This window comes from Taudactylus pleione, unplaced genomic scaffold (assembly GCF_031769625.1).
Source record: "Taudactylus pleione unplaced genomic scaffold, aTauple2 ptg000070l, whole genome shotgun sequence".
Taxonomy (NCBI): Eukaryota; Metazoa; Chordata; class Amphibia; order Anura; family Myobatrachidae; genus Taudactylus; species Taudactylus pleione.
In genome coordinates, this window is record NW_028284472.1 from 16,165,821 (window position 1) to 16,185,996 (window position 20,176).

The 20,176-nt window shown below is 45.5% G+C and overlaps 1 protein-coding gene across 2 annotated transcripts in view; it reads right to left on the reverse strand.

Annotated features, from left to right (window-relative positions):
• The window catches only part of PTCHD4 (patched domain containing 4), a 135,415-nt gene extending 116,738 nt beyond the window's left edge, over positions 1 to 18,677 (reverse strand). Inside the window, exon 1 of one of the 2 annotated variants that reach the window (XM_088467366.1) lies at positions 18,252 to 18,677. In XM_088467366.1, the coding sequence (XP_088323492.1) occupies positions 18,252 to 18,677 (426 nt within the window). Of the gene's footprint in view, positions 1 to 18,077 lie in introns of both variants that reach the window. The other variant, XM_088467367.1, reaches the window with a different exon arrangement.
• Positions 18,678 to 20,176: the final 1,499 nt, after the last annotated feature.

Consider the following 20,176-nt stretch of genomic DNA (forward strand, 5'->3'; position numbering starts at 1 on the left):
TAAAAAGACGCATGGAGATGTTCCGTGACGCAGATGCATATTTGCCGACATTCTAAATCCCCTCCCCGGGAGAAGCCCCGGAGAGGAGATTCTGTGACATCTTTGGGGGGGCGGGGCCAGACTGTATACATTATTAGGCCCCGTTCCCACCGCCATAAAAATGCCACCATTCATGGGTCCGCGACCAGGGGCGGGGCTAAATGACGCGATTCGCATCCCTACTCGAGGACCCGAAAAATCCCCGTAGAATCTCCCCATCCTGCCCACTTCACTAGGAAGTGGGTGGGATGCTGGAGATATGCCTACTCTTCCGGGGGTGCGGGGGAGTTACCCAAAAAATCGGAGCCTCCCGCGACTTTCGGGAGGGTAGGCATGTATGCGCAGATTTGTCGCAGGAAAGCGGTTGCATGCAGAAACACACAGCCGCTCACATAGGAAGCCATACTAAGGCGGATAATCTGTACCTACTATATGGCTGCTGTAAGGTTAGAATGTGCGACCGATTGTGGCCAGACGCTAACGCAGCTTCTATAGTGGGCCTCTCAGTCCTTGCACATTCCGATGCACAGATGTACACCAGGGAAAGGCTTTGTGGTGACATTAGCATAAAGTCACAGACGTGACAGCAGCAAAATACACAGGGACGGCCGCGACGGTCTACGGCTCAGAATCGAGCCCTAAAAAGCAGGTGTAGTGTTTATGCATTATTCGCTGGTTTTTGATTCGCTGTGCAGGTCTTCACTGTCCTCTTACTAACACATACAGATATGTCCTTATACATCTAGCCTCAATTGGCCACATGGCGTGAGATGCCTGGTGCGAGTGAGCTGCCAGGTCCCGTGCGACTCTGCTAGCACCGGATGTCTTTTATTTTGCTTCTTTTTTTTCCTGAAAATGCATCTTACGTCACAATGCGACTGTGCTGATTAATCTGATATGCGACACTTGTATATCTGTGTGCGACTGTGGGGTCTATTTACTAAGCCTTGGATGGAGATAAAGTGAACAGAAATAAAGGGGTCTATTTACTAAGCAGTGTTAGGAGTCAGAGTGAAAAGTGATAACAAAGCGATAAGGTGCCAGCCAATCAGCTCCTGTCATTTTTCAAACACAGCCTGTGAGATGACAGTTGGGAGCTGATTGGCTGGCACCTTATCACAGACTTATCACTTTTCACTCTGTCTCCTAACACTGCTTAGTAAATAGATTCCAAAGTTTCAGTCAGTCGGCTCCTAACTGCCATGTCACAGGCTCTGTTTGAAAAATGACAATTAGGAGCTGGTTGACTGGTACTTTATCTCCGTCAAAGGTTAAGTTAATAGACCCATGAGTCTGTAGACTAAGCACAACAGAACTTGGAGTGGAAAAAAGTTGCGGCCGCTGCATTGTAAAATTTCGTATATAGATTAAGAGGGTTATATTTACTAAAGTGCGGGTTTATAGAAGTGGAGGTGTTGCCCATAGCTACCAATCAGATCCTACTTATCATTTATCTAGCAACTTCTAGAAGATAATAGCTAGAATCTGATTGGTTGCTATGGGCAACACCTGTACTTCTATAAACCAACACTTTAGTAAATATACCCCAGAGACTCAGTTGCACACATTTTAGCTGCGCCAAGTGTCTTAGTTTATGAAAATTTGTGACAAAACTATAGATCATACTTGGCTACTTTGGAAAAAGCATATCAGGGAGATTGTGAAAGCAACACCTATGAGCGCGGCGGTAAAGTGGGCGTGTACTGCTACATCTGAGGGGCGTAACATACATGTGATGGGTGTGTACTGCTACATCTGAGGGGCGTGTCATACATGTGATGGGTGTGTACTGATACATCTGAGGGGCGTGTCATAACACTGACTTACATCTACATGTAAACGAGACCCAAAGCGGTTAATAAGATCTATTTGTTGAAGAAAACACAATGATACTTTTCAGAAGATGCAAGTAGCCATAGGGATCATTGGCCCTCATTCAGAGCCGTTCGCTATTTGCGGTCGTTCGTTTAAAAACAAGGGGTGGCTATTCAAATGATCCGTACGCACATTGCAGTCTGTTCACACCTCTAAGTCTGAACGAACGAGCAAAACATACGCTCGTTTATTTGTTAAAAACGCCCCCTGGCCGCTCGCATCCTACGTCATGTCCGCTATTTATTAGATTAATCGAGTACATCGACCAGCGTATGAACTGCTCGCTATTCTTGTGGTTGGTGTTTGCTTCCACAAATTTGCGAGCAGTTCTGGCTCTAAAATAACCCAGTGACGTGATCAATGACGCTGCTGTTTTAAATATACACACCCATAAAACGCCCGTTTTGACCTTTAAGCACGCCTGCGTTCGGATCTCCACTCCCCATTTTCAAGCACCTTCCCCTGTTACCACCCACATACGCCTCATTCTGTCACTCAAAATAGCAGGCACTCGCTATATAGCGTACAAACGATTTTCGGCCGCACTGACTGGTTCGCGCATGCGTACTAAAAAGCGTACGCATGCGCAGATGTGCAAACATCGCTCGGAACGAGCGTACTGCCGCTAACGAGCGGCTCTGAATGAGGGCCATTGTGCCTTATAACCAATGCAGGGAAATGATACTAATGATCCCAATTAAATGTCTATACTTCTGTGCCCGATTCATACATGTTGCATTTCCCTGATTTGCAAACCCGACCAATATATGATCGGCGATTCAGGGATTCTTAGCATGCAGAATTTCCCCGATTCCCAGACGGGTCGGCATGCATGGCCTGCATAAGACACAATATTTAGGAAAAAGTATGCTGTGCTTCCCATCATGCCAAGCATCTTGCGCCATATGGCGAAAAGTATGAGGACACATCTGTACAAGCATTCTGCAGCGATGCGCAGAAGGAACTGTAATCCTCTTCCCCAGGATCCTTAATATTAGTTAATCCTCACTGGAATCTAGACTTGCATACCCATTTTTGAAGGATGACTATGGTGTTCCTAAGTTTGTAGTTAATTTGGATGAACACCAATTTCTCTACATTTTTCAGTGTAGGAGCTTCCTATGTCGATCACTCACAAGGTTCCAGGATGTGCTAAACACTTTTTCAGAGTACACCCTGGAGGGTGGGCAGCTTAAGTACTCCATAGCTAGTGTGTACAAGCTGCTCCAAATTTCCTTCTTTCCCTCCCAAAATTCCAATGGACACTCTGTGATGCTAATTTGTGTATTAAACTATTCCTCAGCCATTCTACAAATGGACGCTGCATCACACTGAGAAGTGATACAGTTGTTACTGTCAAAATTGAGCATTTAATTTAAGCCTGCGCAGATATTAACCTTTTGATTCATCGTCTGTGAATCTCTGTGAAAAACTGTTTTTACTGACATTATTATTATTACTACTAATAATAGCTCTAGTAGAAGCTGAAGCAGAGGATGTGGCACTTGAGACTTGGTATGTTAACTTTCCCATAAGCATCTCTTTATCTCTTTACATGTCTTAAGATCTGGGTCACTTGGAAAAAAACACACGACATGGGACTTAAACATAGGATCAAGCATGGTTGACTAAATGTAGTCATCGTTTTGCAAGATCTTGCACACCTTTGGGTCATTGTGAAGGGAGTGAAGACATTTATCTATTAAGCCAACATACTTTGCAGAATTGCTTGCTTTCATCATATCCTGCTTCAGCTTCCCTAAATCCTTTTCGAGTAGTTTAATTAGGGGTATGACTTGACTCTGGCTGGTAGTGTCAGAACTCATTTTGTTTGTTAAACTTTAAAATGGCTTTAGTAGCTTGCATACAACTGAAAGGATTCTCCTGTGTGCTGCAGAAAGGTAACATGTCCCCCTTCTCCCTATATCATGGTTAAATGTGTAGCTCCTGATGGCTTGCTGCTGTTTCTCCAGCTACTCAAGCATATAAAGTCTGGAATTCCAGGTCATATTTTTCGCAGATAATGCAATTCTCTACAGGCTATAGCGGAATGCCAAAAATGCCCCCAAATTTTATGGGCAATGGGCATCTCCTGCACGGAATGTGTTTAAAATTGGGCATTCGATTTGGCATTCGATCTGCATGCACAATGTTGGCTCTGTTATCCAGAGATCCAGTAGAGAGTTTTAGTGGGGTGTGCCATTTCAATATAACAGTACGAAGTTTTTGCAACAAATTTACTCCATTATGTGTCTTTGTGAAGCCAGCAATACATAAAGTAGCTTGCCTGTGAATGAGTTGGCATGGTGTGCTAGCACTGCTGTGCTGACATCATGAAGATGAATATGATGATGATGCTACTGCTGGAGCTGCTGCTGAGGGCGATACAACTAGCTAGAGTGTTGTCACGGTCATGTAGTCTCTTATCCACATATATGTTGTTAAGTGGATAATGGTTACAATGTTCTTTTCAAGGGAATTAATGACTTTGGATTTGATCACCCTGTATAGCTGTGGGATTGCCTTTCGAGATTAATGGAACCGAGATGGAATTTAGTAGTGTGGACACATGACTTCTACTAATCAGCAGAAACCTGTTGTGTTTATTGCAGATCTCGGATGCAGAGCAAGTGCCATCATGGCTGTCATGATTTTGCTGATCTGCAGTGCAACAGGATGATGGCTGGCATTATTTCTTCCCCTACCAAATGATTGTTTGACAGACAACTGATGGACTCACTCTGGTTCCTTTTCTGAGATGATAATCTACCCCCACCCCCCGCCCAGAAGTGAGATTGCTTTTGATTTAATGATACATGACTGCTTGATACTGTTCCTGAGAAGGCCAAAGATGAGGGTATTGGCGGTGAAGATTGCATGGGAAATGTAACCGTGCTGCTAGTAGCTGGTGCTGGATTGCTTATTGCATGTGATTTCACTTTTTCAGATGAAGTACTTGCATGATTACACTGCACATTACATACTATATTAGCAAAGTGGTGCCTAGATTGTTAACATTCCTAACTCAGCTTATTGTAGTGTGACCAATGGCTTGACAAACATTGTCTGGGTTGGGGTATAAACAGTTTCACACCTGAAAATTGGATTTCTTGGTAATTTGGCCAGGCATTACAACAATGCACTTATCATGGGCATGAGGTGGGACATTCATCATCATCATTATCATCATCGTCTCTTTCAAGTACAACACATTCATCATCATCATTGTCCCCATTGTCAGATACACAATTATCGCCACCATCCTTTTGCAGATCTACTACATCTAAATTTCCATTCTCCTAAATCTTCCTTAATATTACTCATCCTCACATTTTCAGATGATTTAGAAATTGTGGGAGAATGTTGCTCAGAACTTATCAAGGTTTCAAAAATGTGATCTCACACATGCCGCTCATGGACACCCATGGGCTCTCTGGATTCTTCTGTGAAAACTCACTTTGTTTTTCGGCCACAGTGTTATTATTTTAAGTTATGGATATGTCTGTTTTGGAGGTGACACCAGTCACACTACTAGTACTACACTTAAGCGAGAAGCGAGTGCTTGGACAGTTGCTGGAGATGCATGATTGTGTTGGCCACTCACTTTGGCCTGGGTTTGTTTCTACTAGTACCATGTCAAGCAAAAAGTCGCCATGGTCTGAACCATTTTTTTCCATGGAATGGTATGGAACGTTAGCTAGTTTCCTTCTTTTGGCCAGATCTCTACATTCATCATGTCGGGGTCATCTGTATTTGCTGATCCATGTCGGGACCCTTGGGGCAAGTTGAAGCTGGTTGACAGCTGAAACTAGTTGCTTTAATGGAACTTATGCTCATTTTATATGACCAGGACAAGAGTAGCATGACCCTGGCAACAGAGACTAGACTGGAATTAGGGACTGAAATCCACTGTAATAAAACCCTGGAACCAATCATGGCAAATTCAGCCTCAGTACCTGAACCCCAGGAACTAGAAGCTGGTGCCCACTACTGGGAACTCAGAGAATAGACAAGTAGAGACTCAGAACCAAATAGAAACTACACTGGTATCAAGAACTCAGAACTGGGACTAAAGGTGGAGAGCTCAAACCTGTGCATCAGAAGACACTCAGATCCAGGCCCAACTCACCAGCACCGAACTGAACTGGAAATGTAACCTGAGACTTAGCAATAGCCCTAGCTACCAGATAACCAAAACTCAGAGACCAAACACCTGCACCTAAGGTGTGCTAACAGATGGACCGGTATGAAGGTTAGTAGCCAGACAGGGGCTAGATGGAGGCAGAGTCCTTGCTGGAGGAGAATCCCAGGATGGAATGAGGAGTACTTTGCAGCAGCAGTAGGTGGATTTGCTGGAGCACAAGTGGAGTTCCAGGAGGGAACACAGATGACAGGAGTGCATAACATGCTTGCAGGTAGGCAAAGGTAATAGCAGATGTCAGGAGCGTTGCAGTGACACAAGTATACTTGTAGGTTAACGGAAGTGCTTCCAGATGCACATAAGTACTTGCAGGTGACAGGAGTGATTGAAGGACAAGAGTAACTTGTAGGTAAATGGGAGCGCTTGCAGGAGACTGGACATTTAGCATAGTCACCACTGATAACACAGGCAATAGAAGAATATAGGATTCTTTCAGATGACACTGGCACTAGAAGTATGCAAGATAATTGCTGATAATATAGGAACAGAGCAGAAAGCAGCTGATACATGGAGCCAGAGAACTATCCTCAGAGAAGGCAGTGAGTTGTTCTGGTCATGAGTAAATCATTGAAGCAGGTTTAAATAGGGTACTCATTACAGTCAGATTGCAATCCTGGTCCTGATTGGCCTGCAGTGTTCACCTAACAGGAATCCAGCATGGCTGCACCCATGCAGCCAGCCCTTTTGTTTACAACAGTGACACAGGACACAGGAGTGCCACAGCCAGCCAGAAGGGGCACAGATGGTTGTACGGTGTGTATGTAGACGCCCACCAGCCTGTCTTAAGACACCCACTTTCCCTTCGCAATACACGTCATCTCCAGGAAGTGTATGCAACCATCGGTAACATCGAGAACCATCGGATGCATACGCAGCACTTGTGGCTGACCATACCCTACCACAAACACTGCGAGTGCTCCAGTGTAAAATTCAGCCATGTGACGTGTATTATGATGCTGCCTCTTAATTATGCACGCCTCTGAAACGGCGTTAAGATGCTCAGGTGCGCTTGCGTTCGCACCACCACCACTCCCCCCGTTTCCATCGACCAACCCCTGTCAGCACCCACAAACGGCTCGTCCTGTCACTCGTTCTAGCAAGGTGGCTATGCGCAGCGAGTGAACGCAACGCGATCGCAAGGAACGGTTCGTGCACGCGCACTGCGTTGCGTACGCATAATCAGATTGCAAACACCGGCAGGCTGCGTGCGAACGCATCCTAGCGAGCGGGTCTGAATCTAGCCCTAAGTTCATCAGAAAACCGCAAGCACAGAGAACTATGGGAAACTTACGTTTAACCTGCTTCACCTTTAGACTGGATTATGTGATTAAAAAGAAGGGAGAGCCGAGATTTCCGGGATAATGGCGTTCTGCCTCGTAACAAGGTCCGATTTTGGCGCTAAGATTCAATAAATGACTCGGTACTTCTAAGTGCCCCTTAATTCGGTTCTGTCAGATGACTAGAAGCCCAAACGGCTCATCTTTAATCTATACTGCAAAATATTTTATCTAATAATGAAAACATTTAGGCTACCATATAGGCACCATTGATCTATTATCATCCATAAGGCACAGCTGGATTTAAGCTTTGGGTGGCCTGGGGCATTTAAGACTGGGGACCCCTAAAGACCAACATTTACTATATAGGGATTGGGTCATAGTATGTAAGCTTTCAGCTTGCACATGAACAGGGGGCCACACATCATTTCCCCATCATTTCCTCAGTTGCTGGGCTGCCCCAATCATCACGCACACAGCAGGTGAGAGCATTTCCTCCTTACCTTTCCTCCAGCCCACAGGTGGGACAGTACCCAAAAAACACAACTATCCCACCAAAATCATTATGGTTAGGGGAATATGCATACATAGATAGTCACACACATATACACATACATTTATAGACTCACACACATATACACATACATAGTCACACACATAAACACATACATTTATAGAGTCACACACATATACACATACTGCACATAGATAGTCACACACATATACACATACATTTATAGTCACACATATATACATACATAGTCACACACATATACACATACATTTATAGTCACACACATATACACATACATACATAGTCACACACATATACACATATATTTATAGTCACACACATATACACATACATAGATAGTCAAACCCATATACACATACATTTATAGTCACACACATAAACACATACATAGTCACACACATATACACATACATTTATAGAGTCACACACATATACACATACTAAACATAGATAGTCACACGCATATAGACATACATTTATAGAGTCACACATACATAGATAGTCACACACATATACACATACATTTATAGTCACACACATAAACATATACATAGTCACACACATATACACATACATTTATAGAGTCACACACATATACACATACTATACATAGATAGTCACACGCATATAGACATACATTTATAGAGTCACACATACATAGATAGTCACACACATATACACATACATTTATTGAGTCACAGACATATACACTTACATACATAGTCACACATATGTACACATACATTTATAGAGTCACACACATATACACATACATAGATAGTCACACACATATACACATACATTTATAGTCACACACATATACACATACATAGTCACACACATATACACATACATTTATAGAGTCACACACATATACACATACTATACTGTACATAGATAGTCACACACATATAGACATACATTTATAGAGTCACACACATATACACATACATAGCTAGTCACACACATATACACATACATTTATAGAGTCACACACATATACACATACTGTACATAGTCACACACACATACACATACATTTATAGGCACACACATATACACATACTGTACATAGATAGTCACACATATACACATACATTTAGAGTCACACACATATACACATACTGTTCATAGATAGTCACACACATATACACATACATTTATAGTCACACACATATACACATACTGTACATAGATAGTCATACACATACATTTATAGAGTCACACACATATACACATATACAAGTAATTTTTGCCACAATACTACTGCTTTACTGTTTTTTTTCTCACCACGGCATAAATTGGATCTTTTTATTGTAATTATAAATTGTGTAATACCTATTGTTTTACAATTATCTCTGCATTTAGTTGAGTCACTGGTTTTTCTTTACAGTATAACTTGTCTTGTTAAAATAAATACAATATATTCCAATACTCAAACTCCATTTATCATAAATAGATAGCTGCTGTTTTTGCGCCTATGTGCACCCACGTGCACACTCTTCATTTGAAAACAAAAATTGGATGAGCCCTTAGGAGTAGAGGCAATTCCGGGTGGTGGTGACACCCTTGCGGCACTTACCGACCTCTCTTGCGCCCCTGTCCTCATCACGTTGGGGGCTTGCTCAGCGTTCCAGGAGCTACTGAGTTGCTCTCAGCCTCTCCGGACACAGGGGGGTGTGGATGACGCACACATGCTCGGTGACACCATCCAAGGGTGCAATACCAAAATAGCAGAGCGGCTTTTATGGTACGATAGCACTTTTCTGGTAATGCAGCAGGAGGCGACTGCCAAAGTTAGCAAGTATGCTCCGCGCTGATACAGGGTGCCACAAGATAAACTTCTCTTCCATTACTTCACAAATAATATTTAGCTTAGTCATTCAGGATTTGACAGGTTCATCAGTCCCTTTAATAACCCTATAAAGCACAATAATAATTAGATCACAGAGTTTAAAATCCAATAAGAACCTTGGCAACATGCTGCAATGTTGCAGAAGGAGCCGCATCTCTAGCTAAAAGGCAGCAATGACTGAGAGCTTGGCAGACTTGCCTTTCAGAAATACACTGTGTGGATTGGTGGTCATATACACAGGGGGAGGTCCAGTGATGTCACAGCAGCTCAAATAACTGCATTCTTAGCTTTTTTGGTTAGTCAGATTAAAGGGGCCTATCCATTTGCCGACTTTCTGCACGATGCGACCAAAACCAGGAGGTTTCGGTCGGAACGTGCAGAAAGTCTCCTAGTGGATAGCCGGCAAGGACCAGAGATGCGCGTGCATGCTGGGTCCTTGCCGACCCCGACTATCTATCTATCGAACATGCCGGTCAACCTGACGATGGTGGTCAGGTTCGGCATGTTAATAGATAGGGAGGTTGGGCTCCTGCACTGAAGACATTCAGTGAACGTCTTTCAGTGCGGTGCCCGCACCTCAGCGACATGAAAGTCTGAACGCTGGGCGTTCAGACTTTCATGTCGTTAAATGGATAGGCCCCTTAACATTTAAAAAAATTATTTTAATTGTTTGATTTGTATCTGAAAATTAAAAATTTTGGGATTTAATTGCCGTTTAAGAATGAAAAGGACACTTCATGATAATGAACTCAACTGTAGTGGAGCAAACGCAAAATTCAATTTTCAAACTTGACTCCAACACTGCCATAGAAATCATCCACTGATTGGCTGAGAGTGTCCTACTCTTAGCCAATCAGCGCTTCACCATTGTCTAGTGCAGTGGCCCAGGTGGGAACTGTCCGATGTCGGGTAGCGCTGTGCAGAGTGTACAGTGTGTCCGTGGGCTTGGGTGACTGCGTTTTTTAGTTTTGCCAAGACCCTGGACTTCTACCTGGACAAGTGGACCGAGCACATCCCAGGACAAGGTAAGTATGAAGTGTGAGTGTGCGTAATAAAGGGTTACAACATTCGGTGTTTCCTGTAGTTTTAGTAATATTTTCATTACATTGGAACCATTGGTCCTATCGGGCATGCTGGCACTTCTGGTTCTCCAAGTGACGGCATGCCGGGGCAGGCTTGCTGCAACCTGTAGTTCCAATGTAATGAACAATATTAAATCTATCTTTTACTCCAATACCCCCACATCCTACGCCTCCAGGTGTGAGGGAAAGAGCTGGTAGATCCTTGGGAGGGGGACCCCATTTTAATTTGGGGGTCCCCACTTTCCAAGGATTTCCATCCCTGGGCTGACCAATTTGTAGCTGGTTTACATTATGGCAGGGGGACCCCATATTATGTGTCTTCCCGCTATAGTGTAAGTTCCCCGGTAGGTTCAGTTCAGTGCTGGTTACTGGACAAATGGTAGCACCCCACAACGGTTTTACCCCCGATTCTCTAATACTGATCTTGCTTAGAGGCCAGGGGCTGGTTATGCTTTTGGGGGGGGGGGGGGTACCCCATGCCATTTTTTTTATATCAACTCTTTCCTTACATGTTTTAACACCAAAGCTGACTGTCAGCGGATTCATGCTTTGATCTGTCAGCAGAGCCTATTGTAAATGGGGCAAATCGACTGATCTCGCACACGCCAAAAATCACTGAGTATCACCATTGACTGTAGACAGCCGGTCAAATACGCTGATTTGTAAATTTGGTTTTTTAATCGTAAAACATTCCAGCGATGTTCAGCCATTTCATTTAAAAGTCAAACACCATTCTTAGTAAATGTTCCCCATCAATTCTGTGGCATTCCCGCTGTTCTGGAACGATTCCAAACACTGTAAACCCCCCTCAGTATTTAGTACTGCTGGTACTGACTTGTCAACATCTCCACTGGTTCTATTTAGAAAAAAAAAAAAAAACTAATCACGTGCTAGATACACTAGTCTACTATATACCCCATGAACCCTACTGGCTAATCACAGCACCGATGGTGTAATGGTTAGCATTACTGCCTCACAGCACTGAGGTCATGGGTGTGATTCCCACTCCGGCCCTAACTGTGTGGAGTTTGTATATTCTCCCTGTGCTTGCGTGGGTTTCCTCCCACGCTCCAAAAATATACTGGTAGGTTAACTGATCCTCAACAAAAATGAACCCTAGTGTGTGCATGTACATATGGTAGGGAATATAGGGCCTGATTCAGACCCACTCGCGAGCGGCTGTCCGCTCGCAAGTGGGTCAATGTTATGGACTGAGCATGCGCACGACGGAGGGAGCTCCGTCGTGCGCATGCGCCAGACGCGACGAGCGAAGGAAAGTCCTTCGCTCGTTGTGTCCGATCAAAGGGGGCGTGCTGTCAATGTTGATTTCGATGGTTGCGATGGTCTCGACCATCGCGGCCATCACAAAGCACGCTCGTATAGCCTGTGGGTGGTGACCCACAGCTATACGAGCGTCCAGGAGGACGCTCCATGAAAATGGAGCCCGGCCCTCATTCAGAGCGTGCGCTCTGCTCAGAGCGTACGGCTCTGAATGAGGGCCATAGATTGTAAGCTCCACTGGGGCAGTGACTGATGTAAAATGGACAAATATTCTCTGTAAAGCGCTGCGTAATATGTGTGCGCTATATAAATAACTGATAATAAATTACATCGGTGGGATCATACCCTGACAAAAATAATTACTGATGTATCTTGTTTTCAATGGTACTGGACATCTTTAACCTGACCGATAACATTCTGCCATGGTGAAACTGCCGCCCAATGCCAATGGCTCTGGAAAAACGTCCATGCACTTAGGGGCTGATTCAGCAGAGGACACACAAGCAGCTTTGCAATTCCATCCTTGCTTAAATGCAGATGCAGCAGGTGTCTGACACCTCCTGCTGCAGAGCCGTAGCTAGGGTGGTGCGGCCGGTGCCACCACACCGGCTTCAACTGCCCTGAGGGCGGAACACTGGCTGCCCACCTCATTCTCTCTCTAGTCTCTGCTGGCGCTGGGCGGCCGTTGCTTAAAGCGCGATGCAGGAGAACATTCATCAACCGCAGCCTCCGGCTCCCCACTAGTGACACACTGTGACAGTGACTCAGTCTGAGCCTCCGCCTCCCGATTCCCGGCGACCTAAAGCCCTGCATCTATTGGGACAGGAGAGATGTCATGATGTCTCCCCGCCCAAGGCTCTCACAGTTCCTTGGGTGAAGTCACTCTGTGAAGGAGCTGCTGCTGTGGGGTGAATGAGGCAGGGAGTGCCGCGTTGCAGCTGCGCTGTGTGGACACTGGACAGTGACAGAACCTGCCAGGTGAGGTCCGGTCCACTGTGTTAACACTATTACAGACAGGGGCGGACGGTGGGATGGTGGTATCCAGGAGCAATAGCCAGCGACCTGTCCCAGCCATTGCAACTCCTAGTGAGTGAGTCACTGCCTGTGAGTGACAGTGAAAGCTGGGAATAAGCTCAGGTTGGGTTGTGTTGTACTTATAGTGCCTGTGTTTGAGCTTAAGTAATTTGGTGAGAGCAGCAGCTCCATATTATGTGAGATATACCGTATGTATTATTGTTGTTCTGTTAATCTGTCTATGTATAGAATTCTTATTAAATATATTTTAAAAAATACAAGAGTATATATATATATATATATATATATATATTGGCAGTTTGGGGGGCGGCACAAATGCTTTTTCTCGCACAGGGCACCAAAATGTCTAGTTACGGCTCTGTCCTGCTGCAACCGAGGTTGCGGCCTGGTATCATCATTGTGGCCATCGGTTGCGATGTTGGATTGCGCCATAGCTTACGCAGACTGTCCGGCGTGCAAGGCCAGGAATCTGCGTCCACTGCCACTTGCGACACGGCCCCAGTTTCCGGGAATGCAGCCCGTACACACCCCTGCAGCGCCCCGTAAATGCCTCTGCCTGTCAATCATGCAGAAGGATACAGAGGCCTGCATGCGATCGCGCTGAATCAGGCCCGTAGTCCTAGTTAGTCCCGCTGTACAGGAACAGCACTCTCCAGTCCCAGCTTCTCCCTCCCACAACAATTCCAACCACTCCAGCAACTAGTTGGTAAACTCCCCAGGCTCCCCACCCAATGTATCATTGTAGGGCTGCGTAACTTTGCATAACAAAATGACCCAACAGCCTGAACAATAAACTTAGGGCCTGATTCAGACCCACTCGTGAGCGGCTGTCCGCTCGCAAGTGGGTCGATGGTCTGCACTGAGCATGCGCACGACGGAGGGAGCTCCGTCGTGCGCATGCGCCAGACGCGACGAGCGAAGGACTTTCCTTCGCTCGTTGTGTGTGATCAAAGGGGGCGTGCTGTCGATGGTGATTGACAGCACGCCCCCTTTGGTTGGCGTGCCGGGGGCGTGCCTCCCTGATGGGGGCGTTCCCAAGGGAACGCCTACCGTCAGAAGCCGGCCCACTGACATCACTAGTGATGTCAGTGGGAGTGATTTTGGCTCTGATAGAGCCAAAATCACTCCGGGCCTTGCGGTTGAAAACCTCAACTGCAGGCTCCGGCTCGCAGTGACGATGGTCGCGATGGTCACGACCATCGCGGCCATCAAACTGCACGCTCGTATAGGCTGTGGGTGGTGACCCACAGCTATACGAGCGTCCAGGAGGACGCTCCAAAATTATGGAGGGCGGCCCTCATTCAGAGCGTGCGCTCTGCTCAGAGCGTACGGCTCTGAATAAGGGCCTTAGTCAATTTGTACAACAAAATTATCCAAAATCCTGATCAGCATAATACAATGGACTAAGCGTATTTGAATAACAAGATTATCCAATAACCAGATCAGGGATAGCGGAGGGAAAGGATGTTCGAACATTGCCTAAATTGCACATGCAGCTGATGCGGATGCTCCTTTAAATGTGTACAGCTCTGCGTATATATGGGGAAATATGCTATTTTTCTGTGGTCTTTTATTAGTTACTTACGAACATTTGCTTTCACCTCTGCATCCGCTCCAGTGTCAGTATCACAGTATAATTGTTATAAACTTCATTCCCAGAGAGAGAACTCTGCTCCTCAGCTAAAAATGATTTTAAAACTGTATCACCAAACAGCTATAATAGTATGTTTTTGAGACATTAAGGGGCATTTATGAACTTGCATACGTGGACATTGAGAGGGTGTGGGGGCGTTTAGTGATTACCTGGGGTGGTCTGAAGAGCCTTACGGGGACCCAGCCGGGGGAAGCAGAGCAACGCACCCCCTTGGCATACATCACTGCACGCACATTATTCAAAGGACCACGTATTTCGGTGGAGGCCCCCATGCTCTGCCTTGCTCCTTCTCTATCATTGGTCTAAGATAATAACCACAAGTGCAAAGAGGGGTGAGAGAGTGTCCTTAAGAAAGAGAGCAGTTCGTGCAAGCAGAGGGGCTTATGCAGAGTCGCATGCAAGTCAGCCGCAATTACACTTGCATTGCGTGCACCAAACTAAATGTGGACATTTGCCAGTATGTTGAGTAAGACGCCTCTACATGCCTGTACTGCCCCTACCCATACACTTAGCTTCATAGCTGTCACTAGGGTCAGTGCTCACTAGCACCAGTGCTAGCTTTGGTGCAAGAGATCCAACTGAAAATATAGCCTGCAGGTCCGTCAACATGCCCTCCACACACTCTTGGTAATCTCAGCTCACGTGCAAAGCCATCAGCCATAAAACCATGTATAAAACAGGGAATGCATGTGTGAAGACTATGGTCTACACCAGTGGTGTCAACTCGGGCCACCCAGCTGCAGTGGAACTACACATCATAGAATGCACTCCCACAGTTTTTCTATTAGGGCATGCTAACACTGTGGCAGGGCGTGCTGGGATGTGTAGTTCCACTGCAGCTGGATGGCCCAACTTTGACACCCCTGGTCTACACTATGGTCCTTAACTTCACAGTGTAGTATAACAGGTTTTCAACTACCAGCTTATATCCCATTATATACATCACGCTGCTATTTTACCTGTCTGGGGGCAATCTAACAAACATGGACTACTGTATGTGCAGTCCCCTGATCTATTGTTACAGAATAAATACATAGACCTAGGCGGGAAGTAGTGTTACTGGAGAAACCACGCTCACTTGTCACCCATGTCAATGCAGTAGATAGTAATGTGTCACTACATAATAAGATCTGTGTGGCACCACTCTTATTGATTGACAAGTTTCGGGAGCCTTGCTAAAATCTAGAAATTGGATGCACTCAACGTCATTTAATGAACTAAATCATGAGTAAAAAAAAAAAAAAATAGCCTTTAGTACATTGATGTAGTAATATAAGGTAATAATATTCATATACTGCCAACTGTGTGCATTTGCATTATTAAAATGGGACGATACACTACCATGCACCCTTGTCAGATGCTGCGGCAGTGCAGTCGTAACCCTCTAGAGATACAGTGGCTCCTAAATGCACACAAATCACAGGTGTGTAGTGCACTGTGCTACTGTCTGCTGCAATCAGCGACAGTAACCTGAGAGCACAACAACCTAATATACAGCAGTCAAGGGCACAGAAGACTGTTGTAAATAACTGGTCACTAATGAGTGGCTTGTACAATAAATCCAAAGCAGCGCAGTGCAGTTCAGGACCAACTAATAGCAGACTCCAAATTTATTTCTGACATCACAATTCACAAAGACTCATTAGACTGTATAGGGAGCACAATCACACATGTAAAAGATACAGTAAATTAATGCTGTATTTCCACTAATGATAAAGCAATAATAATAATAATAATAATAATAAGTCTAACAATAAAAGTCTTCTGCATTGGAATATGCTACAACTTTACCATCCCTTCCTAGTCTTCAATAGTAACTTATTAAATTAGCCCATATAAACAGCTGCACATGTTGCATGCTTTTCAAAAATAAAATATCCACACAGGCCAGGTATGAATGTCTACAGGAAAGCAGAGTGTTGTATGGAAACAAGCATTGTACTTTATAGAAGACAGACTGAGTGTATTTTCTATATTGCATTTACTTCTTATGTATTGTGTACAGTAGATAATCTATTTATATCACTCTATGCCCTTAGATAGCAACGCATTCAGGCATACGGTATAAAGAATACTGAATATCTCAATCATTACATCCTATTACCTTTACTTGCTAATGTAAATATAATAAAGCTTTGACCCTGCTTCACTTTAATAAAACATGGCCCTCTGATATATATATATATATATATATATATATGTGTAACCTCACACCTGTTAGGCATACAGATATGCCCAGCAATATTGTTGCCGAAGGCGTGAGCGTGAGATGCGCATAGCGTGAGATGCACACCCGCGAGTGGTAACACACACTGCTCACGTGACCCCGCCTCCATAGGAATGCATGGTGCGATCGCAGTGCGCACCATAGCGTATCGTGGTGTATCCAGTCACGGGGAATTGTATGGCGCGATGCGTGCGCACGTTTGTGGTGCGATCAGCCACAATGTAACTGGGCGCATCTGTACATATGTGTGTAGGAAACTTACATATACATATATGATACCTGTTAGACATACATACGTGTTTCTATGTGTGTGTGTATATGTGTGTAGGAAAGCAACATATACATGAATGACACCTGTTGGGTGTGTGTGTAGAAAGGCTACATATACGTACATACTTGACACCTGTTGGGTGTGTGTGTAGGAAGGCTACATATACATACATGACACCTGTTAGGTGTGTATGTAGGAAGGCTACATATGCATACATGACACCTGTTGGATGTGTGTGTAGGAAGGCTACATATACATACATGACACCTGTTGGGTGTGTGTAGGAAGGCTACATATACATACATGACACCTGTTGGGTGTGTATGTAGGAAGGCTACATATACATACATGATACCTGTTGGGTGTGTGTGTGTGTAGGAAGGCTACATATACATACATGACACCTGTTGGGTGTGTGTGTAGGAAGGCTACATATACATACATGACACCTGTTGGGTGTGTATGTAGGAAGGCTACATATACATATATACATGACACATGTTGGGTGTGTGTAGGAAGGCTACATATACATACATGATACCTGTTGGGTGTGTGTGTAGGAAGGCTACATATATATACATGATACCTGTTGGGTGTGTTTGTAGGAAGGCTACATATACATACATGATACCTGGTGGGTGTGTGTGTAGGAAGGCTACATATACATACATGACACCTGTTGGGTGTGTGTGTAGGAAGGCTACATATACATACATGACACCTGTTGGCTAGGTGTGGGACATACCTTTAGCTTAGTGTTGGGGTAGCTGACAGGCACCTTGGCTGATGAACTATTAGACAGGGCTGCCTGCCTGATGTCCTCCAGCACTGCTATTATATCATCCAGCAGACACCTCTTCTCCTCATTGCCCAGCACACACAGGTGGGAGAAGGAGTAGTTGTAGCCCCTGTAGCTCACCCTCATGTCCAGCACAGCCTTGTGGATGTGCAGGATGTGCTCAGCCTGCTGCAGGAGGTTCCCCCCGGGCTTGGAGAGCAGTATCACCCGGCCATACCTTCCTGGGGTGTGCAGGTCTGAGTACAGCTGCTTCTTGGACTGCTCCAGAGGGAAGAGGCTGCTGGCCAGGCTCCTCTCTATCTTGGCCAGGCTGTGGCTGGGGGCCACCAGGGCTTCCAGGTCCCTCTCAGCCTGGTAGCGGCTGAGGAAGAGGAAGCCGAAGATGATCGTGAGGACAGCAGGGAGGGTGAGGAAGAAGACCGGGTGCCTGCTGACAAACAAGCCCAGCTGGTAGAAGAATGACTTCAGCCCTCTGTGGATCACTTGCCGCAGCATCCTCCAGCAGATCCTGCTCACTAATGCTCCAGGTCTCCTTAGGAAGCACATGTGACAGATATTTGGGGGTTGCCCTCCTCACTCACTTCCCAGGCACCCTACTACCCCTGCTCAGACTGCAGCAAGTTGCAGCAAGCCTGCCAAATATTGATCTGGGGGGGCTCCAAGACTGCCCCTCTCCCCCCTCCTCCCTCCCTGCTCTGATCACTGCCTGTACTGGGGATTATTTGCTGTTGCGGTAACAAAGCTGCTCCCTTTGATGTTTGCAGATCAGAGGATACAGGAGAGATACATTGCCGCCTGATTGATACGCGGAGCTTGTCCTCTAACGTCCCCAAGAAAGGGGCTGCTGAGTTATGTTGCATTCCTCCCAGGCACAGGTGTATCTGTCACTTGCACAATGACCAGGGACATTATTGCACTGCATGTAACTGGTCCAGGCATGGTCTGGAGGAGGCTGTGAGTTTAAAATCCATTTTACTGCAGTGTAGGAGCAATGAAATGAGGGAGGGGGCGGGGGTCTTTCTCTTGCTGGTGTTCCACTCTCTCTGCCTGGATGGGAATCCCTTCTCTAAGCATGCAGGATGTTGCAGTATTCCTCACACTGCAATTCATAAAGCCACAGCCAGGAGAGCTCTGTCATTGCATAGACACTGTGTTATTGTGTGTGGATGTGCAGTAGCAGGAGGATGTAGTGGAAGAGGGGGGGGGGGGGGGGGGTGGCTGCAATGTGCTGCATATCTTTGTCATTCATCTACAGAGAAGTCCAGGCTTACAGGTGATTCCCTGCTCTCTGTGTGGTGTCTTTATGTAGCAGGAACCTGCAGCCCCCCGTCTCCTCCTTTGTTTACACTAAAGCTCACCCCTATCCCTTCATCCTCCCTCCGCTCCACGTGGGAAGCAGAGCGGGAACCTGCAGAGCACTATCCAGGGAATCATTGTGGAGCAGTACAGAGTATATAGCATATACACAGTCACCCAAAGGGATGTTTCTAATATGGAGTTAAATGATTAAATGACTGTTTATTAGCACTGCAGAAGCCCCTGTGTTGCTGTATAATGGGCAATGTGATCTGTAGATTTCTCCAAGGTTAAAGGTACAAGAGAGAGAAATGGCCGCGATAGCTCCCAGAATCGCAGACGCTATTTCCCTTCATTTAAAAGGATGCAATTGCGACCATATGTGAAGCAGCAGCTATCTCAAAGGCCCCCATGATCGCTATTGCAATGCGATCTGGGCATGACACTACCAGCCATAATCGCTATTGCAATATGCGACCATAGCGCCCGGATGTATAATCCGGGACATTCAGGGACACGGTCTCCGAAAAGAGCCCGTCCCTGCGATCTACTCGGAGAGCTGCGGGGCTGCTGCCCATGTGCAGTCGCACTGAATGCACATGCACGGCCACCATTGCCAGGAAGGGTACAGCTACAGTGGCTAACGCCATCTTCAGATGGTGATAGCTGTGGGGGCCAATAAGCGGAATTCATCGCATTCCAGATGTTGGTAAATTTGGCAGCATCGCATCCCCCATAGAAACCTATGG